Source organism: Salvelinus alpinus, chromosome 25, assembly GCF_045679555.1.
Source record: "Salvelinus alpinus chromosome 25, SLU_Salpinus.1, whole genome shotgun sequence".
NCBI lineage: Eukaryota > Metazoa > Chordata > Actinopteri > Salmoniformes > Salmonidae > Salvelinus > Salvelinus alpinus.
In genome coordinates, this window is record NC_092110.1 from 17,331,187 (window position 1) to 17,349,789 (window position 18,603).

At 44.5% G+C, this 18,603-nt stretch overlaps 1 protein-coding gene across 1 annotated transcript in view; it reads right to left on the bottom strand.

Moving 5' to 3' along the window:
- kcnh5b (potassium voltage-gated channel, subfamily H (eag-related), member 5b) overlaps positions 1-18,603 on the bottom strand; it is a 102,006-nt gene that overhangs the window by 34,457 nt on the left and 48,946 nt on the right. The window contains exon 7 of the mRNA XM_071365885.1: positions 12,709-13,138. Coding sequence (XP_071221986.1) covers positions 12,709-13,138 — 430 coding nt within the window. The remainder of the gene's footprint in view (positions 1-12,708; positions 13,139-18,603) is intronic.

Here is an 18,603-nt window from a genome sequence, read left to right on the forward strand (position 1 = left end):
TTGTCGTTTTAGTTCCCCTAACCTTTCACATAAATTATTCTCATAATTCTCCTTTGTTGTTACAAGCAACCTGGACTCAGAGAAAGACTCCAAAACTATACATCCTCCAATAGGTATGATGACTTACGAACATAGTTAAATAAAGGTTAAATAAATCTAATAAAATAAATGATAACTTACATCATCCAATTCGTATGCTATTGTATGACCTGGTAAGATGTATGATACTATACGTCCTCTAATTCGTATGATATTGTACGACCACTATTCCATTCATAATGTAACCTAACGTAACATAACATATCATACTAAATGGAGTGTCACAGATTTATTTAACAGAATAATACGAATTGCCTTGAGACTACATTGCAGAGCCTGGTCCAAAACCACAACTCAACACATTAATGTCCAATAAATGTCTATGACGCAATGGTCAAGCAGCCAATCACTGGCACTAACAGCCAATTGAAACTACTTTTCTTTCCAAAAGTACCACAACCGTGTAAATCTATTTTGACAAGGTGTAATTGTGTATCAGGCCTTCCCTTTCTAAGTAAACATTCTTGCAGTGTCTCTAAGTAATAATTGACTGAACAATGTGCAGAGGCAGCATGCATAAGTCATACTCTCACCCCCAAGAGGGAACTATCATTTCTATCATCAGAATTCTCATTGAGTAAAGAAATATTATTTAGCGTTGACATTGTGGGGTTTATTTTTCATTAGGTCAACTTAATAGTCAATTTGATGCTATTTAGAGAAGATAATGGCTTTTGTAGAGGCCGAGGGGGGAGGGGGAGTTCTGATCTGTAGTAGAACATCTGCTCTTTACTAGTTACACTGGCACAGTAAACATACACAGAGGGGAACATTCATAACACAACACATCAAAAGTAGAGCGCTTTTTCATAACAGTCATTTATATCAGTCATACTGAACAATGACTGATATCATAAATGGTTATGTAAATTTTTCTCTCACTGAAAAAATTGTGAATTTGAGAGGAATTTCCATTAGAACACACAGACACTGCCAATAAATAAATAGTTATGAACAAAGATAAATCGCCTCATTCAATCCTTTAATTCCATTCATTGATCATGATTCAAATAATAACCAGACTGATGACCACGAGCGACCACCTTGCTGTATTTGTTGCATGAATGTTGCAGGAGTGCTAATCACACTGCGTGTTGTGAGAAGAATTTAACAGTGGCAGCACACCTGGGGGATTGAATTAAGCTGCGAAACAAATATAACCAGTCCTGTGGGTCTGCTGTTGAAGGTAACAAGGCCATAGGGGGTCTCCGTCAGAGGCTTAGGGGAGAACCATAATGAAGTCATGGAGGACCACTCAGAGAACCACCTGGCCAGGTAAACACTGGGACCACTCACCCTCATCACTCACACATGGATCACACCAGCAGGTATATACTGTAACGAGCGGAAACTAGCAACGTAAGCTGAAGTAACACCCCATTTATTTGATGGCTTTACTGTGCACAAGGCTACATTCTGGTAGCATCAGATAGTGTAGCTACAGACATGGACATTAATTCAGGTTTCATTTAACTCCAGGTCAGGTTAGGTGTCTGAGGGACTGGGAGGGGTTTTGTAGGCTGTGTAAACTGAGAAGGACATCTTCTAAAGGCTCCTACTTCTAAAGGCATTATTCACAGCTCCTTGAATAAAGGAACCCTTAAAGAAGAGCAGGTGAGCAGGTTCATCCTGTATCAGTGCTATGAATAAACGTTCATGACACGTGCAGCCAGACCCCAACTCACACTGTCTGCAATTACACTTAAGAGGTCCAATCCATCACGCCTGGCACCTGCTGGATTCAGTTATCCCCCACTGCAAGTCAGACTGCAGACTCTACCCGTTCAGCCCTGCATAAATCGCTGTGAGAAATGAAATAATTATAATAAAAAATTGATTTCCCGTGTTTCAGGACTTTTCACATGGGAAGATTGGGTCGATGGAAAATGAGAATCACAAATGAATGAGTCAGGGAGATAGCCCACAGGGACAATTAGAACGGTGATAATTATGGAAATGGTGTCAGAATCAGTACAAATGCAACCCTTGGGTAATTTGCATGGAGAGTGCAAATATGAAACTAGTATTCATGAGTTACTGATTAAGGATTGCATAATACTGTAATGCAAGACTGGTGATTTTGTTTAGTAGAGGATCAACTATTTTACGAAACACTTGCATAACCCTTGCACACTCAAACACTTGAGCTAAGTCCCCCTGACCCGTTGGCATGCCAACGTGTCAAATGAGGCAGGTCATAATGACAGTGGAACCCCCTTCTTAGCCCTGCGATGTAAGAGTCATAGAGGAAGTCCCCCCAACCACGGTCTACATGCTGTGCTCCAAAAGGAGGGAGAGCCTAAACTCTGACGCAAAACCTCAGCTAGAAATATTGTCACGCCCTGACCTTAGTTATCTTTGTTTTCTTTATTATTTTGGTTAGGTCAGGGTGTGACATGGGGGATGTATGTGTTTTGTCTTGTCTAGGGGTTTTGTATGTTTATGGGGTGTTCACTTGTCTAGGTGTTTGTATGTCTATGGTTGCCTAGATTGGTTCTCAATTAGAGGCAGCTGTTTATCGTTGTCTCTGATTGGGAACCATATTTAGGCAGCCATATTCCATTGGGTATTTGGTGGGTTATTGTCTATGTGTAAGTTGCCTGTGTCTGCACTTGTTTATTATATAGTGGCACGTTGTTTTGTAAGTTTGTTTAAGTGTTCTTCGTTTCATTAAAAGAGAAGAATGTATTTATATCACGCTGCGCCTTGGTCCTCCTGTCTTCCACATTACGACGAACGTGACAAATATTCCCAAACATTTAGAGAGAAAGTGCAAGGTCACCATGCCAGTGGGATTAAAGGGAAACTGTGAGATCTTTAAATTTAGGTCATTTTCCTACTTACCCAGAGTCAGATGACCTCATGGATACCATATTTATGTCTCTGTGTGCAGTTTGGAGATAATGTAAATTAGCACATCGTTAGCTTAGCACAATTGCTAAAAGTCTACAGGTACAGTAGCCAGCTCCTCTCAAGAGCAGAGAAGTAGGCCTTCTAACTCAGGGCCGGACAGAGTTTTTAGCTCGAGGGCCACATCAGGATTTCGATGTATATATACACAGAGTGTACAAAACATTAAGGACACCTTTCTAATATTGAGTTGCAACCCCCCTTTTGCCCTCAGAACAGCCTTAATTCGTCGTGGCAGAGACTCTACAAGGTGTTGAAAGCATTCCACAGGGATGCCTGCCCATGTTGACTCCAATGCTTCCCACAGTTGTGTCAAGTTGGCTGGAGGTCTTTTGGGTGGTGGACCATTCTTGATACACATGGGAAACTGTTGAGCGTTAAAAACACAGCAGCGTTGTAGTTCTTGACACAAAACAGTGTGCCTGTCACCTACTACCATACCCCATTCAAGGGCAATTAAATATTTTGTCTTGCCCATTCACGCTCTGAATGGTATGCATACACAATCCATGTCTCAATTGTCTCAAGAATTAAAAATCCTTCTTTAACCTGTCCCTTCATCTACACTGATTGCAGTTGATTTAATAGGTGACATCAATAAGGGATCATAGCTTTCACCTGGATTCACCTGGTCAGACTGTCATGGAAAGAGAAGGTGTTCTTAATGTTTTGTACAATTAGTGTATATGTACAGTACCAGTCAAAAGTTTGGACACACCTACTCATTCAAGGGTTTTTATTTTCCACATTGTAGAATAATAGTGAAGACATCAAAACGATGAAATAATAGCCCTTACACAGCCTGGAGATGTGTTGGGTCATTGTCCTGTTGAAAAACAAATGATAGTCCCACCAAACCACATGGGATGGGTATCGCTGCAGAATGCTGTCGGAGCAATGCTGGTTAAGTGTCCCTTGAATTCTAAATAAATCACATACAGTGTCACCAGCAAAGCACCCCCACACTTCCTCCACCATGCTTCACGGTGGGAACCACACATGCGGAGATCATCCGTTCACCTACTCTGCGTCTCACAAAGACACGGCGGTTGAAACCAAAAATCTAAAATTTGGACTCATCAGACCAAAGGACAGATCTCCACCAGTTTAATGTCCATTGCTCGTGTTTCTTGGCCCAAGAAAGTCTCTTCTTCTTAATGGTGTCCTTTGGTAGTGGTTTCTTTGCAGCAATTCAACCATGAAGGCCTAATTCACCCAGTCTCCTCTGAACAGTTGATGTTGAAATGTGTCCATTACTTGAACTCTGTGAAGCATTTATTTGAGTTGCAATTTCTGAGGCTGGTAACTCTAATGAACTTATCCTCTGCAGCAGAGGTAACCTGGGTCTTCCTTTCCTGTAGCGGTCCTCATGAGAGCCATTTTCATCACAGTGCTTGATGGTTTTTGCGACTGCACTTGAAGAAACTTTCAAAGTTCTTGAAATTCTCTGGATTGATCGTCCTTTATGTCTTAAAGTAATGATGGACTGTCGTTCCTCTTTGCTTATTTGAGCTGTTCTTGCCATAATATGGACTTGGTCTTTTACCAAATAGGGCTATCTTCTGTATACCACCCCTACCTTGTCACAACACAACTGATTGGCTCAAACGCATTAATTAAGAAGGAAAGAAATTCCACAAATTTACTTTTAACAAGGCACACCTGTTAATTGAAATGCATTCCTGGTGACTACCTAATGAAGCTGGTTGAGAGAATGCCAAGAGTGTGCAAAGCTGTCATCAAGGCAAAGGGTGGCTACTTTGAAGAATCTCAAATATAAAATATATTTTGCTTTGTTTAACACTTTTTTGGTTACTACATGATTCTATATTTGATATTTCATATTTTTGATGTCTCACTATTATTCTACAATGTAGAAAATATATTTTTTTTTAATTAAAAAACTTGAATGAGTAGGTGTGTCCAAACTTTTGATTGGTACTGAATATATACATATACAGTTGAAGTCGGAAGTTTACATACACTTAGGTTGTTAAAACTAATTTTTCAACCACTCCACAAATTTCTTGTTAATAAACTATATTTTTGGCAAGTCGGTTAGGACATCTACTTCGTGCATGACACAAGTAATTTTTCCAACAATTGTTTACAGACAGATTATTTCACTTATAATTCACAATTCCAGTGGGTCAGAAGTTTACATACACTAAGTTGACTGTGCCTTTAAACAGCTTGGAAAATTCCAGAAAATGATGTCATGGCTTTAGAAGCTTCTGATAGGCTAATTGACATCATTTGAGTCAATTGGAGGTGTACCTGTGGATGTATTTCAAGGCCTACCTTCATACTCAGTGCCTCTATCCTTGGCATCATGGCAAAATCAAAAGAAATCAGCCAAGACCTCAGAAATAAAATTGTAGAACTCCACAAGTCTGGTTCATCCTTGGGAGCAAATTCCAAACGCCTGAAGGTACCACGTTCATCTGTACAAAAAATTGTACGCAAGTATAAACACCATGGGATCATGCAGCCATCATACCGCTCAGGAAGGAGACGCGGTTTGTCTCCTAGAGATGAATGTACTTTGGTGCGAAAAGTGAAAATCAATCCCAGAACATCAGCAATGGACCTTGTGAAGATGCTGGAGGAAACCGGTACAAAAGTATCTATATCCACAGTAAAACGAGCCCTATAGCGACATAACCTGAAAGGCCGCTCAGCAAGGAAGAAGCCACTGCTCCAAAACCGCCATAAAAAAGCCAGACTACGGTTTGCAACTGCACATGGAGGAATGTCCTCTGGTCTGATGAAACAGAAATATAGCTGTTTGGCAATAATGACCATCGTTATGTTTGGAGGAAAAGGGGGAAGCTTGCAAGCTGAAGAACACCATCCCAACTGTGAAGCACGAGGGTGGCAGCATCATGTTGTGGGGGTGTTTTGCTGCAGGAGGGACTGGTGCAGCACTTCACAGAATTGATGGCATCATGAGGCAGGAAAATTATGTGGATATATTGAAGCAACATGAAGACATTAGTCAGGAAGTTAAACTTGGTCGCAAATGGATCTTCCAAATGGACAATGACCCCAAGCATACTTCCAAAGTTGTGGCAAAATGGCTTAAGGACAACAAAGTTAACAAAAGGTATTGGAGTGGCCATCACAAAGCCCTGACCTCAATCCCATAGAAAATGTGTGGGCAGAACTGAAAAAGCATGTGCGAGCAAGGAGGCCTACAAACCTGATTCAGTTACACCAGCTCTGTCAGGAGGAATGGGCCAATATTAACCCAACTTATTGTGGGAAGCTTGGGGAAGGCTACCCGAAATGTTTTAGCCAAGTTAAACAATATAAAGGCAATGCTACCAAATACTAATTGAGTGTATGTAAACTTCTGACCCACTGGGAATGTGATGAAAGAAATAAAAGCTGAAATAAATAATACACTATTATTCTGACATTTCACATTCTTAAAATAAAGTGGTGATCCTATCTGACCTAAGACAGGGAATTTTTACAAGGATTAAATGTCAGGAGTTTTGAAAAACTGAGTTTAAATGTATTTGGCTAAGGTGTGTGTAAAATACGCTTTCAAACTGTAAATATTTATATACACTACCGTTCAAAAGTTTGGGGTCACTTAAAATGTCGTTGTTTTGAAAGAAAAGCACATTGTTTGACCATTAAAATAACATCAAATTGATCAGAAATACAGTGTAGACATTGTTAATGTTGTAAATGACTATTGTAGCTGGAAACGGCAGATTTTTTATGGATTATCTACATAGGCGTACAGATGCCCATTATCAGCAACCATCACGCTTGTGTTCCAATGGCACGTTGTGTTAGCAAATCCAAGTTTATCATTTTAAAAGGCAAATTTATCATTAGAAAACCCTTTTGCAATTATTTTAACACAGCTGAAAACTGTTGTCCTGATTATAGAAGTAATAAAACTGGCCTTCTTTAGACTAGTTGAGTACCTGGATCATCAGCATTTGTGGGTTCAATTACAGGCTCAAAATAGCCAGAAACAAAGAACTTTCTTCTGAAACTCATCAGTCTATTCTTGTTCTGAGAAATAAAGGCTGTTCCATGCGAGAAATTGCCAAGAAACTAAAGATCTCGTACAACGCTGTGTACTACTCCCCTCACAGAACAGTGCAAACGGTCTCTAACCAGAATAGAAAGAGTGGGAGGCCCCGGTGCACAACTGAGCAAGAGGACAAGTACATTAGAGTGTCTAGTTTGAGAAACAGACGCCTCACAAGTCCTCAACTGGCAGCTTCATTAAATAGTACCCGCAAAACACCAGTCTCAACGTCAACAGTGAAGAGGCGACTCCAGGATGCTGGCCTTCTTGGCAGAGTTCCTCTGTCCAGTGTCTGTGATCTTTTGCCCATCTTAATATTTTCTTTTTATTGGCCAGTCTGACATATGGCTTTTTCTTTGCAACTCTGCCTAGAAGGTCATATTTACATAAGTATTCAGACACTTTGCTATGAGCCTCGAAATTGAGCTCAGGTCCATCCTGTTTCCATTGATCATCCTTGATGTTTCTACAACTTGATTGGAGTCAACTTGTGGTAAATTAAATTGATTGGACATGATTTGGAAAGGCACACACCTGTCTATATAAGGTCCCGCAGTTGACAGTGCATGTCAGAGAAAAAAACCAAGCCATGAGGTTAAAGGAATTGTCCGTAGAGCTCCAGGACAGGATTTTTTTGAGGCACAGATCTAGGGAAGAGTATCAACACATTGCTGCAGCACTGAAGGTCCCCAAGAACACAGTGGCCTACATCATTCTTAATTGGAAGAAGTTTGGAACCGCCAAGACTCTTCCTAGAGCTGGCCGCCCGGCCAAACTGAGCAATCAGGGGAGAAGGGGCTTGATCAGGAAGGTGACCAAAATTCCGATGGTCACTCTGACAGAGCTCTAGAGTTCCTCAGTGGAGATGGGAGAACCTTCCAGAAGGACAACCATCTCTGCAGCACTCCACCAATCAGGCCTTTATGGTAGAGTGGCCAGATAGAATCCACTCCTCAGTAAAAGGCACATGACAGCCCACTTGGAGTTTGCCAAAAGGCACCTAAAGGACTCTCAGACCATGAGAAACAAGATTCTCTGGTCTGATGAAAACCTTGATGAAAACCTGCTCCAGAGCGTGCAGGATCTCCGACTGGGGTTCAGAAGGTTCACCTTCCAACAGAACAACGACCCTAAGCACACAGCCAAGACAACGCAGGAGTGGCTTTGGGACAAGTCTCTGAATGTCCTTGAGTGGCCCATCCAGAGCCCGGACTTGAACCCGATCGAACATCTCTGGAGATACCTGAAAGTAGCTGTGCAGCCAACCTGACAGAGCTTCAGAAGATCTGCAGAGAAGAATATGAGAAAGTCCCCAAATATCAGTGTGCCAAGCTTGTAGCATCATACCCAAGAAGACTCGAGTCTATAATCGCTACCAAAGGTGTGTCAACAAAGTACTGAGTAAAGGGTCTGAATTCTTATGTAAATACTTGTTTTTTTATACATTTGCAAAAAAATTATATGCATTGTCATTATGGGATATTGTGTGTAGATTGATGAGAGAAAAAAACTATTGAATCCATTTTAGAATAAGGCTGTAACGTAACAATATGTGGAAAAAGTCAAGGGGTCTGAATACTTTCCGACTGCATTGTATAATGTGGATCCTAATCAACTAAACTAAACAAACTCACCCAACCACACACAGAACCTCTACACACACTCTCGCACACCCGAACATGCATGTGTGCACACACACGTGCACGCCCGTGATATGGAAGCAGCCAGGCACCCACTCACAGGATACAGACACAGAGGCAGCAGTCACCTCCAGAGTAAAGGAGCTGGTTTTGGGCTGAGCCTCCCCTGATTTGGGCCACTTGATGTGGGATTAGCAGTGACCCGGATGAGTCAGTTTAGAGGACTCCTGGAGAGAGAGAGAGCAGAGAGTGCAGAGAACGACACCCCTTTATGGATTAGACTAATCGCCCTGCAGACAGAGCAGCCAGAGAAAGCAAAGCTCTCCAATTCCACTGCAGGATGGATCAGGGCAGGCAGGACAACACAGCTCCCTCCCTCTCTCTCTTTGTCATCACTTGTTCTTCAACCTACTGTGTATATTTTTATGCTTCTGTGTCTGTCCCTTGAAATCTCTATCCTTCTTCCCCCTCTCTCTTTCCATTAATCAGGGCATGGGAGCTAAAAAGCCCAAGGGGGAGAGACACTCCGAGCTGCTTCTCTGTCAACGCCCTCAGACCTCCTCCACCCACGCCCCATCACTGTTTCTCAGGCCTGACTCTGGGCTGATCACTGGGTAATGAGTCCTCAAATGGGGAGGGGGACTGGGGGAAAACATAAATGCCAATCTGCTTGGTGAGATCTATGGACATCATGGCACAGAAACAGTAGATATTGAAGCTTCCTCTTTGCAACTGATGGAATTAATCCTGATCCTTACACAACCCCAATCATGTGTTATGGTTTTCAATACACTTTTACATCCGCCGAAGCGATTCTGCTCAAATAAAACCGCTCTATAGTTCACTGCTCTGCCTCTCTTGTCTCCTCTCTCATTCCCTCACTCACTGGGGAGAAGAAGTCTCTACTGTTTTACAGACTCGGCCATCAAGCGCAGGCTCCTCAGGCAAAACCCGTCCTTTACTCCATCCTTCCGCCCAGCGCCCTTGCCATCCGCCTGCTGACGAGCTGAGCTCAGGTAATTCCCAGTGACTGGGATAGGGTCGACTAATAATCCATGTCTTTGATTTACCTCTCATAATAAAACCTCAACCTCACAGAAACACAGACAGCAGTGAGGTTGGAATGTGCTTTAATTTCTCTACTTTTATTACAACTTATGTAGTCACAACTGTACTGTATTTGTGTGCGCGTGCATGCATGTGTGTGTATGCATGTGCCTGTGGGCATGAACCGACAAATGCATATAAGTGTGTGCATTTATAGTTGTACTGGCATGTATTCAAGATGATGTAGAGGCAATTATATACACTTAGAAATGTCCTTGTTATTGAAAGAAAAGCAAATATTTTTGTCCCTTACAATAACATCAAATTGATCAGAAATACAGTGTAGACATTGTTAATGATGTAGATGACTATTGTATCTCAAAATGGCTGATTTTTAATGGAATATCTACATAGGCGTACAGAGGCCCATTATCAGCAACCATCACTCCTGTGTTCTAATGGCACGTTGTGTTAGCAAATCCAAGTTTATCATTTTAAAAGGCAAATTTATCATTAGAAAACCCTTTTGCAATTATGGATGTGCTGATTAAAGATGCAATAAAACTGGCTTTCTTTAGACTAGTTGAGTATCTGGAGCATCAGCATTTGTGGGTTCATTTACAGGCTCAAAATGGCCAGAAACAAAGAACTTTCTTCTAAAAATCGTCAGTGTATTCTTGTTCTGAGAAATGAAGGCTATTCCACGCGAGAAATTGCCAAGAAACTGAAGATCTCGTACAACGCTGTGTACTACTCCCGTCACAGAACAGCGTAAACTGGCTCTAAACAGAATAGAAAGAGGAGTGGGAGGCCCCGGTGCACAACTGAGCAAGAGGACAAGTACATTAGAGTGTCTAGTTTGAGAAACAGATGCCTCACAAGTCCTCGACTGGCAGCTTCATTAAATAGTACACGCAAATCACCAGTCTCAATGTCAACAGTGAAGAGGCGACTCCAGGATGCTGGCCTTCTAGGGAGAGTTCATCGGTCCAGTGTCTGTGTTATTTTGCCCGTCTTAATCTTTTCTTTTTATTGGCCAGTCTGAGATATGGCTTTTTCTTTGCAATTCTGCCTAGGAGGCCAGCATCCTGGAGTCGCCTCTTCACTGTTGACGAGACTGGTGTTTTGGGGGTACTATTTAATTAAGCTGTTCGTTTTTGGACTTGTGAGGAATAATTATGAAAGAGATTGGTGTGCTTTTTCACTATCCAATCATGGCATGGGGTTGTTCAATGACAGACATGTATTTATTTAAAATCACTTGATGATTTCATTTCAGAGAGACAAATAATCATGTTTTTTTGCTAAATGCTATATATCCGCCTCACTCTCAGAGAAATAAGTAGTACTGAGAGGTTTTACACAGTCATATAAGTCAATACAGTAATATGAAATCTGTATGTAAAATATTTACATTTGACATTTTTGCAATTTAGCAGATTCTCTTATCCATAGTTACTTACAGTAAGTGCATTCGTCTTAAGATAGCTAGGTGAGCTAACCACATATCAGTCAAAAATACAGGATACAAACATTACATTCCAGCTAAACAATGGATATATATAGTGTTTTGCAAAAGAACACATTTAAAATCCATTAATAAAAAAATCACACATTAAGGTGTGTTCTCATTTCTCATTTCTGATGAGAAATTACAAATTTAAAAAATGGTTGGATATAGCATTTTGGAAATAAACTTTTCATGTGCATACAGTATATGAGTAATGGCATAATGTTTGCAAAAGTGTATGTAGGTGCTAACATGTGCATTGTATGTATTGTAAGTGTGGGCGTGTACATGCATGTTAATACAATTTGTACAACTCACCCTCCTATCAGCTCCTGATAGCTAAGTGGATCATTAATCTAAAAGTGATTTCTGACAGCCAGAGAAAGAGGTGGGAGGGGGATGAGCAGGAGGTAAGAATGGCCTTATCCAGAGTAATGGGAAAATGTGCCAATTAATAAGCCTGTGATCACTTCACTGAGTGAGCTCCTCTGACTGGGGCTGCTGAACCAATCTTATCTCTGTTCAGCTCCACTACTCACACTCGCATGGGTCCAAAACACAAACGACACAGTGTTGTCTGTTTTGTGTGCTAGGTGGCTGTGGCACAGTGGCACGCCATGCCAACACTATCAGCTATGCCCAGACAACTCAGAGGGAAACAGATCATTTTGCTCTGTTGTTTATTGGCTAGCCTGGCTCTGACAGTCTACAGAATCATACTGACACAGTGTGAGCCCCTGACTATCACAGGACAGGACAGGACAGGACAGGACAGGACAGGACAGCCCAGAGGACTTGCAGAGCTGGCAGATAGAGGAGACCCAAATACCATCAGATCTGTTTACAGCAGTGGAATAAAGCATTCTCTACAGTATGTTTCTCTCGCTCTATCTGAGAGTAGCCTATCCTCATCTCTCTCTTTGTTGCTCAGATTGCCACCCAAGATTATGCTGACAGACGATTGGGAGTATTGTGTCATTAATCATCAACGTGTCATCATTGCTCGCTATCGTAATCGTGAAGATCTATTCTCTCCATCATCACTCTGTACTATCAGCAATCTCCCTGGAACTGCTGCCCACCCAGCCAACTAATCAACTAACCAGCCAAACAACCATCCATCCATCCAACCAACCAACAAACCAACCAGCTAGCCATCCAACCAACCAACCAACCAGCTAGCCATCCAACTATCTAACCAATCAACCAGCTAGCCATCCAACCATCTAACCAATCAACCAGCTAGCCATCCAACCATCCAACACCATGGAGAAGGGAAAACAACCAAGCCCATTACTTACAGCCCACCATCATCATGGAGAAGGGAAAACAACCAAGCCCATTACTTACAGCCCACCATCATCATGGAGAAGGGAAAACAACCAAGCCCATTACTTACAGCCCACCATCATCATGGAGAAGGGAAAACAACCAAGCCCATTACTTACAGCCCACCATCATCATGGCCACAGAGAAGATCTTCTCTCCATCCGTGGTGGGGGCAATGTTGCCGAACCCGATGGTGGTCAGGCTGGTCATGGTGAAGTAAAGAGACGTGATGTACAGAGAGTCTTTCCCGGGGCCACCCTCCCATTGGCCTGAGCCGCTGGCATTGAAGCAATACGGCGAGCCGAGGTTGATAGCTAACTGGTAGAGCCAGCTGTCCGTCTTGATAGTGTTGGTGACCTCGTCAATGACCTCGTAGTCGCCAATGCTGTACCAGATGCAGGCCAGCCAGTGGGCCACCAGGCCAAACACACACACCAGTAGGACCAATACAGCTGCTCCATATTCCAGATAGTGGTCCAGTTTACGGGCCACCCGGCCCAGACGCAGCAGACGCACCACCTTCAGAGAGCTGAACAGACTGCTAATACCCTGGAGGAGACACAGAGAAGAAGGGGACATGGTAAAGGTTTTGTTAGGGTCAGGGTCATTGTGCAAAACTATATGGTATGTGCTGACATGTAGCACTAACCCCTCGGCCCTCAAATTAGCATGATGTAATCAACCCAACTGGACCTGGGGTACAACAACGGATTCATTTCCATCTCGGCGAATGTCATCTGAATAAAGCTAAACAAAGTTGTTCTATGAGTGGAGCTAAATAGAACAAAAGTAGGCAGAACTGCAGCTTTCCCACTAGCCAGCCAAAACATATAAAACACAATACAATGCCTCATAAAAACAGAATGCAGCTGTAGTTTAGGTTCCATATCTCACTTCACACAAACATTCTGTTATATCCCAATCTAACAGCTTGTTCAGCATTTTATCTCTTCTGACATAAGTGACACGTTCTCCAAAGTGCCTTTGTACTGTCTCTGTAATAACACAACTTTCCCAGAGAAAGGACACAGAAGTAATTGGCTGAGAAAACAAGCAGACAACAAACAAAAGGATTTTGCTTATATGGTAAAGACGGAAAAACCTTCAGTAGACCGGAGCATGTTTATTGTGCTACTGTATCCACTTTATTTGTGTAGACATTGAGGAACGGGTGGTAGGCAGGCAGGGGAGTCTCCACAAGGCAACAACAAAACAACATCCATAGATAGTGTAATGTTTACAAACATGAATCTCAATACACTGCTTTTATCAGGTGAAGTATTGCAGCAACATAAAAGCACATAAAAGGCAAAAACAGTCAGCGGAGGAGCTGTACCGTCCCATTATCGCTTCCCCTCGGCCCCTCCCCTCTCCTCTCTTCCTCCCACAGCATCAAAGGCCTCCCCGGAGACCTCAGCTAAGCTCATATGTAAATGAGGAGCATATAACTATCCTCACCTATAGGGCAATCAGATGAAAAGATAACAGCATGGGTCGTAAAAAGCAGCAACACATGATGATGAATGATTACTGCTGGTAAGCACCTGTTTATTACAGATCAGCCTTGTTAAGTCATGTATAGGGAGCAGTCATGCATGAACGTGAGAAATGGAGGGTAGTGTACCCCTGGGCCTAGGGTATGTATGCCCCTACTGTTTAATCTTTTGTTTTATATGTAATGTAAGTGCCTTAATGTGTTTTGACACTAGGACGAGTAGCTGCTGCCTTGGCAACAGATGGGGATCCCTAATAAATACAAATACAAAATAGGAGCAATATTAGATTGAGGAGAAGAAGAGTAAATAGATTGAATAAAATAATTATTCTGGGACATAGTGTGCAGTTAATCAAATTGATAGCAAATTGCCACCATGATCTTGATCATTCGATTAAGATTCAAAGCTCCTGTAGAGTCCAGAGAGGTTTTCATCCTGAGGCATTGACTATCCAAGCCAATAAGGCAGCTAATAGGGATGGAGTACCCTGTTTACCAGGTAACATGCTTCTTCTCCCTTGGGAGGGTTTAATGCATTTGTTTCCCCCTAGTTTTCCTACTCCAAGACAGCAGGTTGCATTATAATATTATACCTGAGCGCTAAATTGGCCTTATGCTAACCCAAACCCCCACAGTCAGACTTGGCGCTAGGCTAATGCTTACCCAAACCCCCACAGCCCTAAGTGCTTGGCTAATGCTTACCCAAACCCCCACAACCAGCCTTAGCGCTAGGCTAATGCTTACCCCAAAAATTATGGAATTAACAACCAATGTTTACTTTTTTATTTTGGGCTATGGCAGTCAATTGCAAATTAGTCCGACATTCTCACCACCACTAATGAGATGGGTGTGCTTGATGCATGTCGCGTCAGAGATTCTCAAAGTCAGGGGGCCTGGTCAACAGTGCACATCTCATCTTTGTGACTCTGAACTTACAATGGCTAGCCCCAAGTCGTTATATTTTTTTATTGTGCTTTATGCTATTTGCCTCATGACTCCTGCATGCTTTGTTGACTATGAACTTGCTTGTTTACCCAACCGTGGGACAGACTGTTTGTTCCCACACTCGGGACTCTGACTCTACTGGTTACACGGACTCTTGGCCTACCATCCTATTCTAACCATCTCTCACCGGCTTTGTAGTCATGTTACCTAATGAAATTGCTGTACAATATGATCTTGTTGCCATCTAATGCACATTCAATTGTCATAAATCAACATTGCAGAGCTCTCCCTGTCCTCAGCCGTGCCCTGATTTTATTACTGCTAATGATATCTGGAAATGTGCATGTACACCCTGTGTAACGTTCCTGACCTGTTTTATGTTGTTTTTGTATGTGTATATGGTCAGGGCGTGAGTTTTGGGTGGGCAGTCTATGTTTTCTGTTTCTATGTTGGTTTTGGTTGCCTGGTATGGCTCTTAATTAGAGGCAGGTGTTTTGCGTTTTCCTCTAATTAAGAGTCATATTTAGGTAGGGTGTTCTCACTGTTTGTTTGTGGGTGATTGTCTCCTGTGTCGTCAATGTATGTACCATACGGGACTGTTTGGCTGTTCGTTCGTGTTGATGTAGTCTGTTCCTGTCCGTGAGTTCTACGTTTAGTTAGTTTAATTATTGTTCAGGTTTCGTCTACGTCGTTTTCTTGTTTTGTAATTTTTGTAAGTGTTTGTTTTTGTGTTGCCATCGTTTCAAATAAAAAGATGGCTTATTTCCCTAATGCTGCGTATTGGTCCACTGATCCTTCTCTCCTCTCCTCGTCCGAGGATGAGGAGAGCGACAGCCCTTACAGAATCACCCACCAAACTAGGACCAAGCGGCAAGGGAAAGCTCAACTGAGCAACAAGGACTCCTGGACTTGGGAGGAGATCCTGGATGGTAGAGGACCTTGGGCTCAGCCAGGGGAATATCGCCGTCCCAAGGAGGAGTTGGAAGCAGCGAAGGCTGAGAGGCGCTGGTATGAGGAGGCAGCGCGTCGACGCGGTTGGGAGCCCGTGAGTCAGACCCAAAAATTTCTTGGGGGGGGGCACACGAGGAGTGTGGCAAAGCCGGGTAGGATACCCGAGCCAACTCCCCGTGCTTACCGTGGAGTGAGAGGGCGTTGTACTGGTCAGACACCGTGTTATGCGGTAAAGCGCACGGTGTCCCCAGTACGCGTGCTTAGCCCAGTGCGGGCTATTCCACCTTGCCGCACTGGGAGGGCTAGGTTGGGCATCGAGCCGGATGTCATGAAGCCGGCCCAACGTATCTGGCCTCCAGTACGTCTCCTCGGGCCGGCGTACATGGCACCAGCCTTACAGGTGGTGTCCCCGGTTCGCCTGCATAGCCCAGTGCGGGTTATTCCACCTCGCCGCACTGGCAGGGCTACGGGGACCATTCAACCTGGTAAGGTTGGGGAGGCTTGGTGCTCAAGAGCACGTGTCCTCCTTCACGGTCCGGTATACCCGGTGCCACCTCCAAGTACCAGTCCACCGGTGGCAGCCCCCCGCACCAGGCTGTCTCTCCGGGTTCTCTCTCCAGCTGCTCCCACCTGTCCAGCGCTGTCAGAGCTTTCCTCCTCTCCAGCGCAGCCAGTGCCTATACCACGCACCAGGCTGTCTCTCCGTCTCCTCCCTACAGAACTGCCCGTCTGCCCAGCGGCGCCTGAACTGCCCGTCTGCCATGAGCCTGCAAAGCTGCCCGTCTGCCATGAGCCTGCAAAGCCGCCCGTCTGCCAAGAGCCTACAGAGCCTTCCGCCAGACCGGATCAGCCAGAGCCTTCCGCCAGACCGGATCAGCCAGAGCCTTCCGCCAGACCGGATCAGCCAGAGCCTTCCGCCAGACCGGATCAGCCAGAGCCTTCCGCCAGACCGGATCAGCCAGAGCCTTCCGCCAGACCGGATCAGCCAGAGCCTTCCGCCAGACCGGATCAGCCAGAGCCTTCCGCCAGACCGGATCTGCCAGAGCCGTCCAGCCAGGACCTGCCAGAGCCGTCCAGCCAGGACCTGCCAGAGCCGTCCAGCCAGGACCTGCCAGAGCCGTCCAGCCAGGACCTGCCAGGGTTCCTCAGCCAGGACCTGCCAGAGTCCCTCAGCCAGGACCTGCCAGAGTCCCTCAGCCAGGACCTGCCAGAGTCCCTCAGCCAGGACCTGCCAGAGTCCCTCAGCCAGGACCTGCCAGAGTCCCTCAGCCAGGACCTGCCAGAGTCCCTCAGCCAGGACCTGCCAGAGTCCCTCAGCCAGGACCTGCCAGAGTCCCTCAGCCAGGATCTGCCAGAGTCTCTCAGCCGGGACCTGCCGCCCCTTATCCCGGTGCTGCCCCTTGTCCCGGTGCTGCCCCTTATCCCGGTGCTGCCCCTTATCCCGGTGCTGCCCCTTGTCCCGGTGCTGCCCCTTGTCCCGGTGCTGCCCCTTGTCCCGGTGCTGCCCCTTATCCCGGTGCTGTCCCTTGTCCCGGTGCTGCCCCTTGTCCCGGTGCTGCCCCTTGTCCCGGTGCTGCCCCTTGTCCCGGTGCTGCCCCTTCTCCCGGTGCTGCCCCTTATCCCGGTGTTGGCTGTTCATTTAGGGGATGTTAGTTTGAGGGTGGTCATTGGGAGGGGAAGACAGAAGCGGGGAGTGACTATGGTGGTGTGGGGACAGCGTCCAGAGCCTGAGCCACCACCGTGGTCAACTGCCCACCCAGACCCTCCCCTGGACTTTGTGCTGGTGCGCCCGGCGTTCGCACCTTGAGGGGGGGGTTCTGTAACGTTCCTGACCTGTTTTATGTTGTTTTTGTATGTGTATATGGTCAGGGCGTGAGTTTTGGGTGGGCAGTCTATGTTTTCTGTTTCTATGTTGGTTTTGGTTGCCTGGTATGGCTCTTAATTAGAGGCAGGTGTTTTGCGTTTTCCTCTAATTAAGAGTCATATTTAGGTAGGGTGTTCTCACTGTTTGTTTGTGGGTGATTGTCTCCTGTGTCGTCAATGTATGTACCATACGGGACTGTTTGGCTGTTCGTTCGTGTTGATGTAGTCTGTTCCTGTCCGTGAGTTCTACGTTTAGTTAGTTTAATTATTGTTCAGGTTTCGTCTACGTCGTTTTCTTGTTTTGTAATTTTTGTAAGTGTTTGTTTTTGTGTTGCCATCGTTTCAAATAAAAAGATGGCTTATTTCCCTAATGCTGCGTATTGGTCCACTGATCCTTCTCTCCTCTCCTCGTCCGAGGATGAGGAGAGCGACAGCCCTTACACCCTGGCCCATCTACTATTGATAGCCACAATTCTGACTTGTGCCCTGTTATCTGCTTCACTGATTTATGCTCTCATAAAAGCCTGGGTTTTCTGCCGTTTAACACTAGAAGCTTATTACCTAAAATTGATCAAAAGTGTGGGTTCACAGCTTCAATCCAGACGTGTTAGTCATTACTGAGACGTGGTTAAGAAAGAGTGTTTTGAACACTGATGTTAACCTTTCTGGTTATGACCTTTTTCGGCAAGACAGATCTTCCAAAGGTGGTGGAGTGGCAATCTTTACCAAGGAACACCTTCGGTGCTCGGTTGTCTCCACC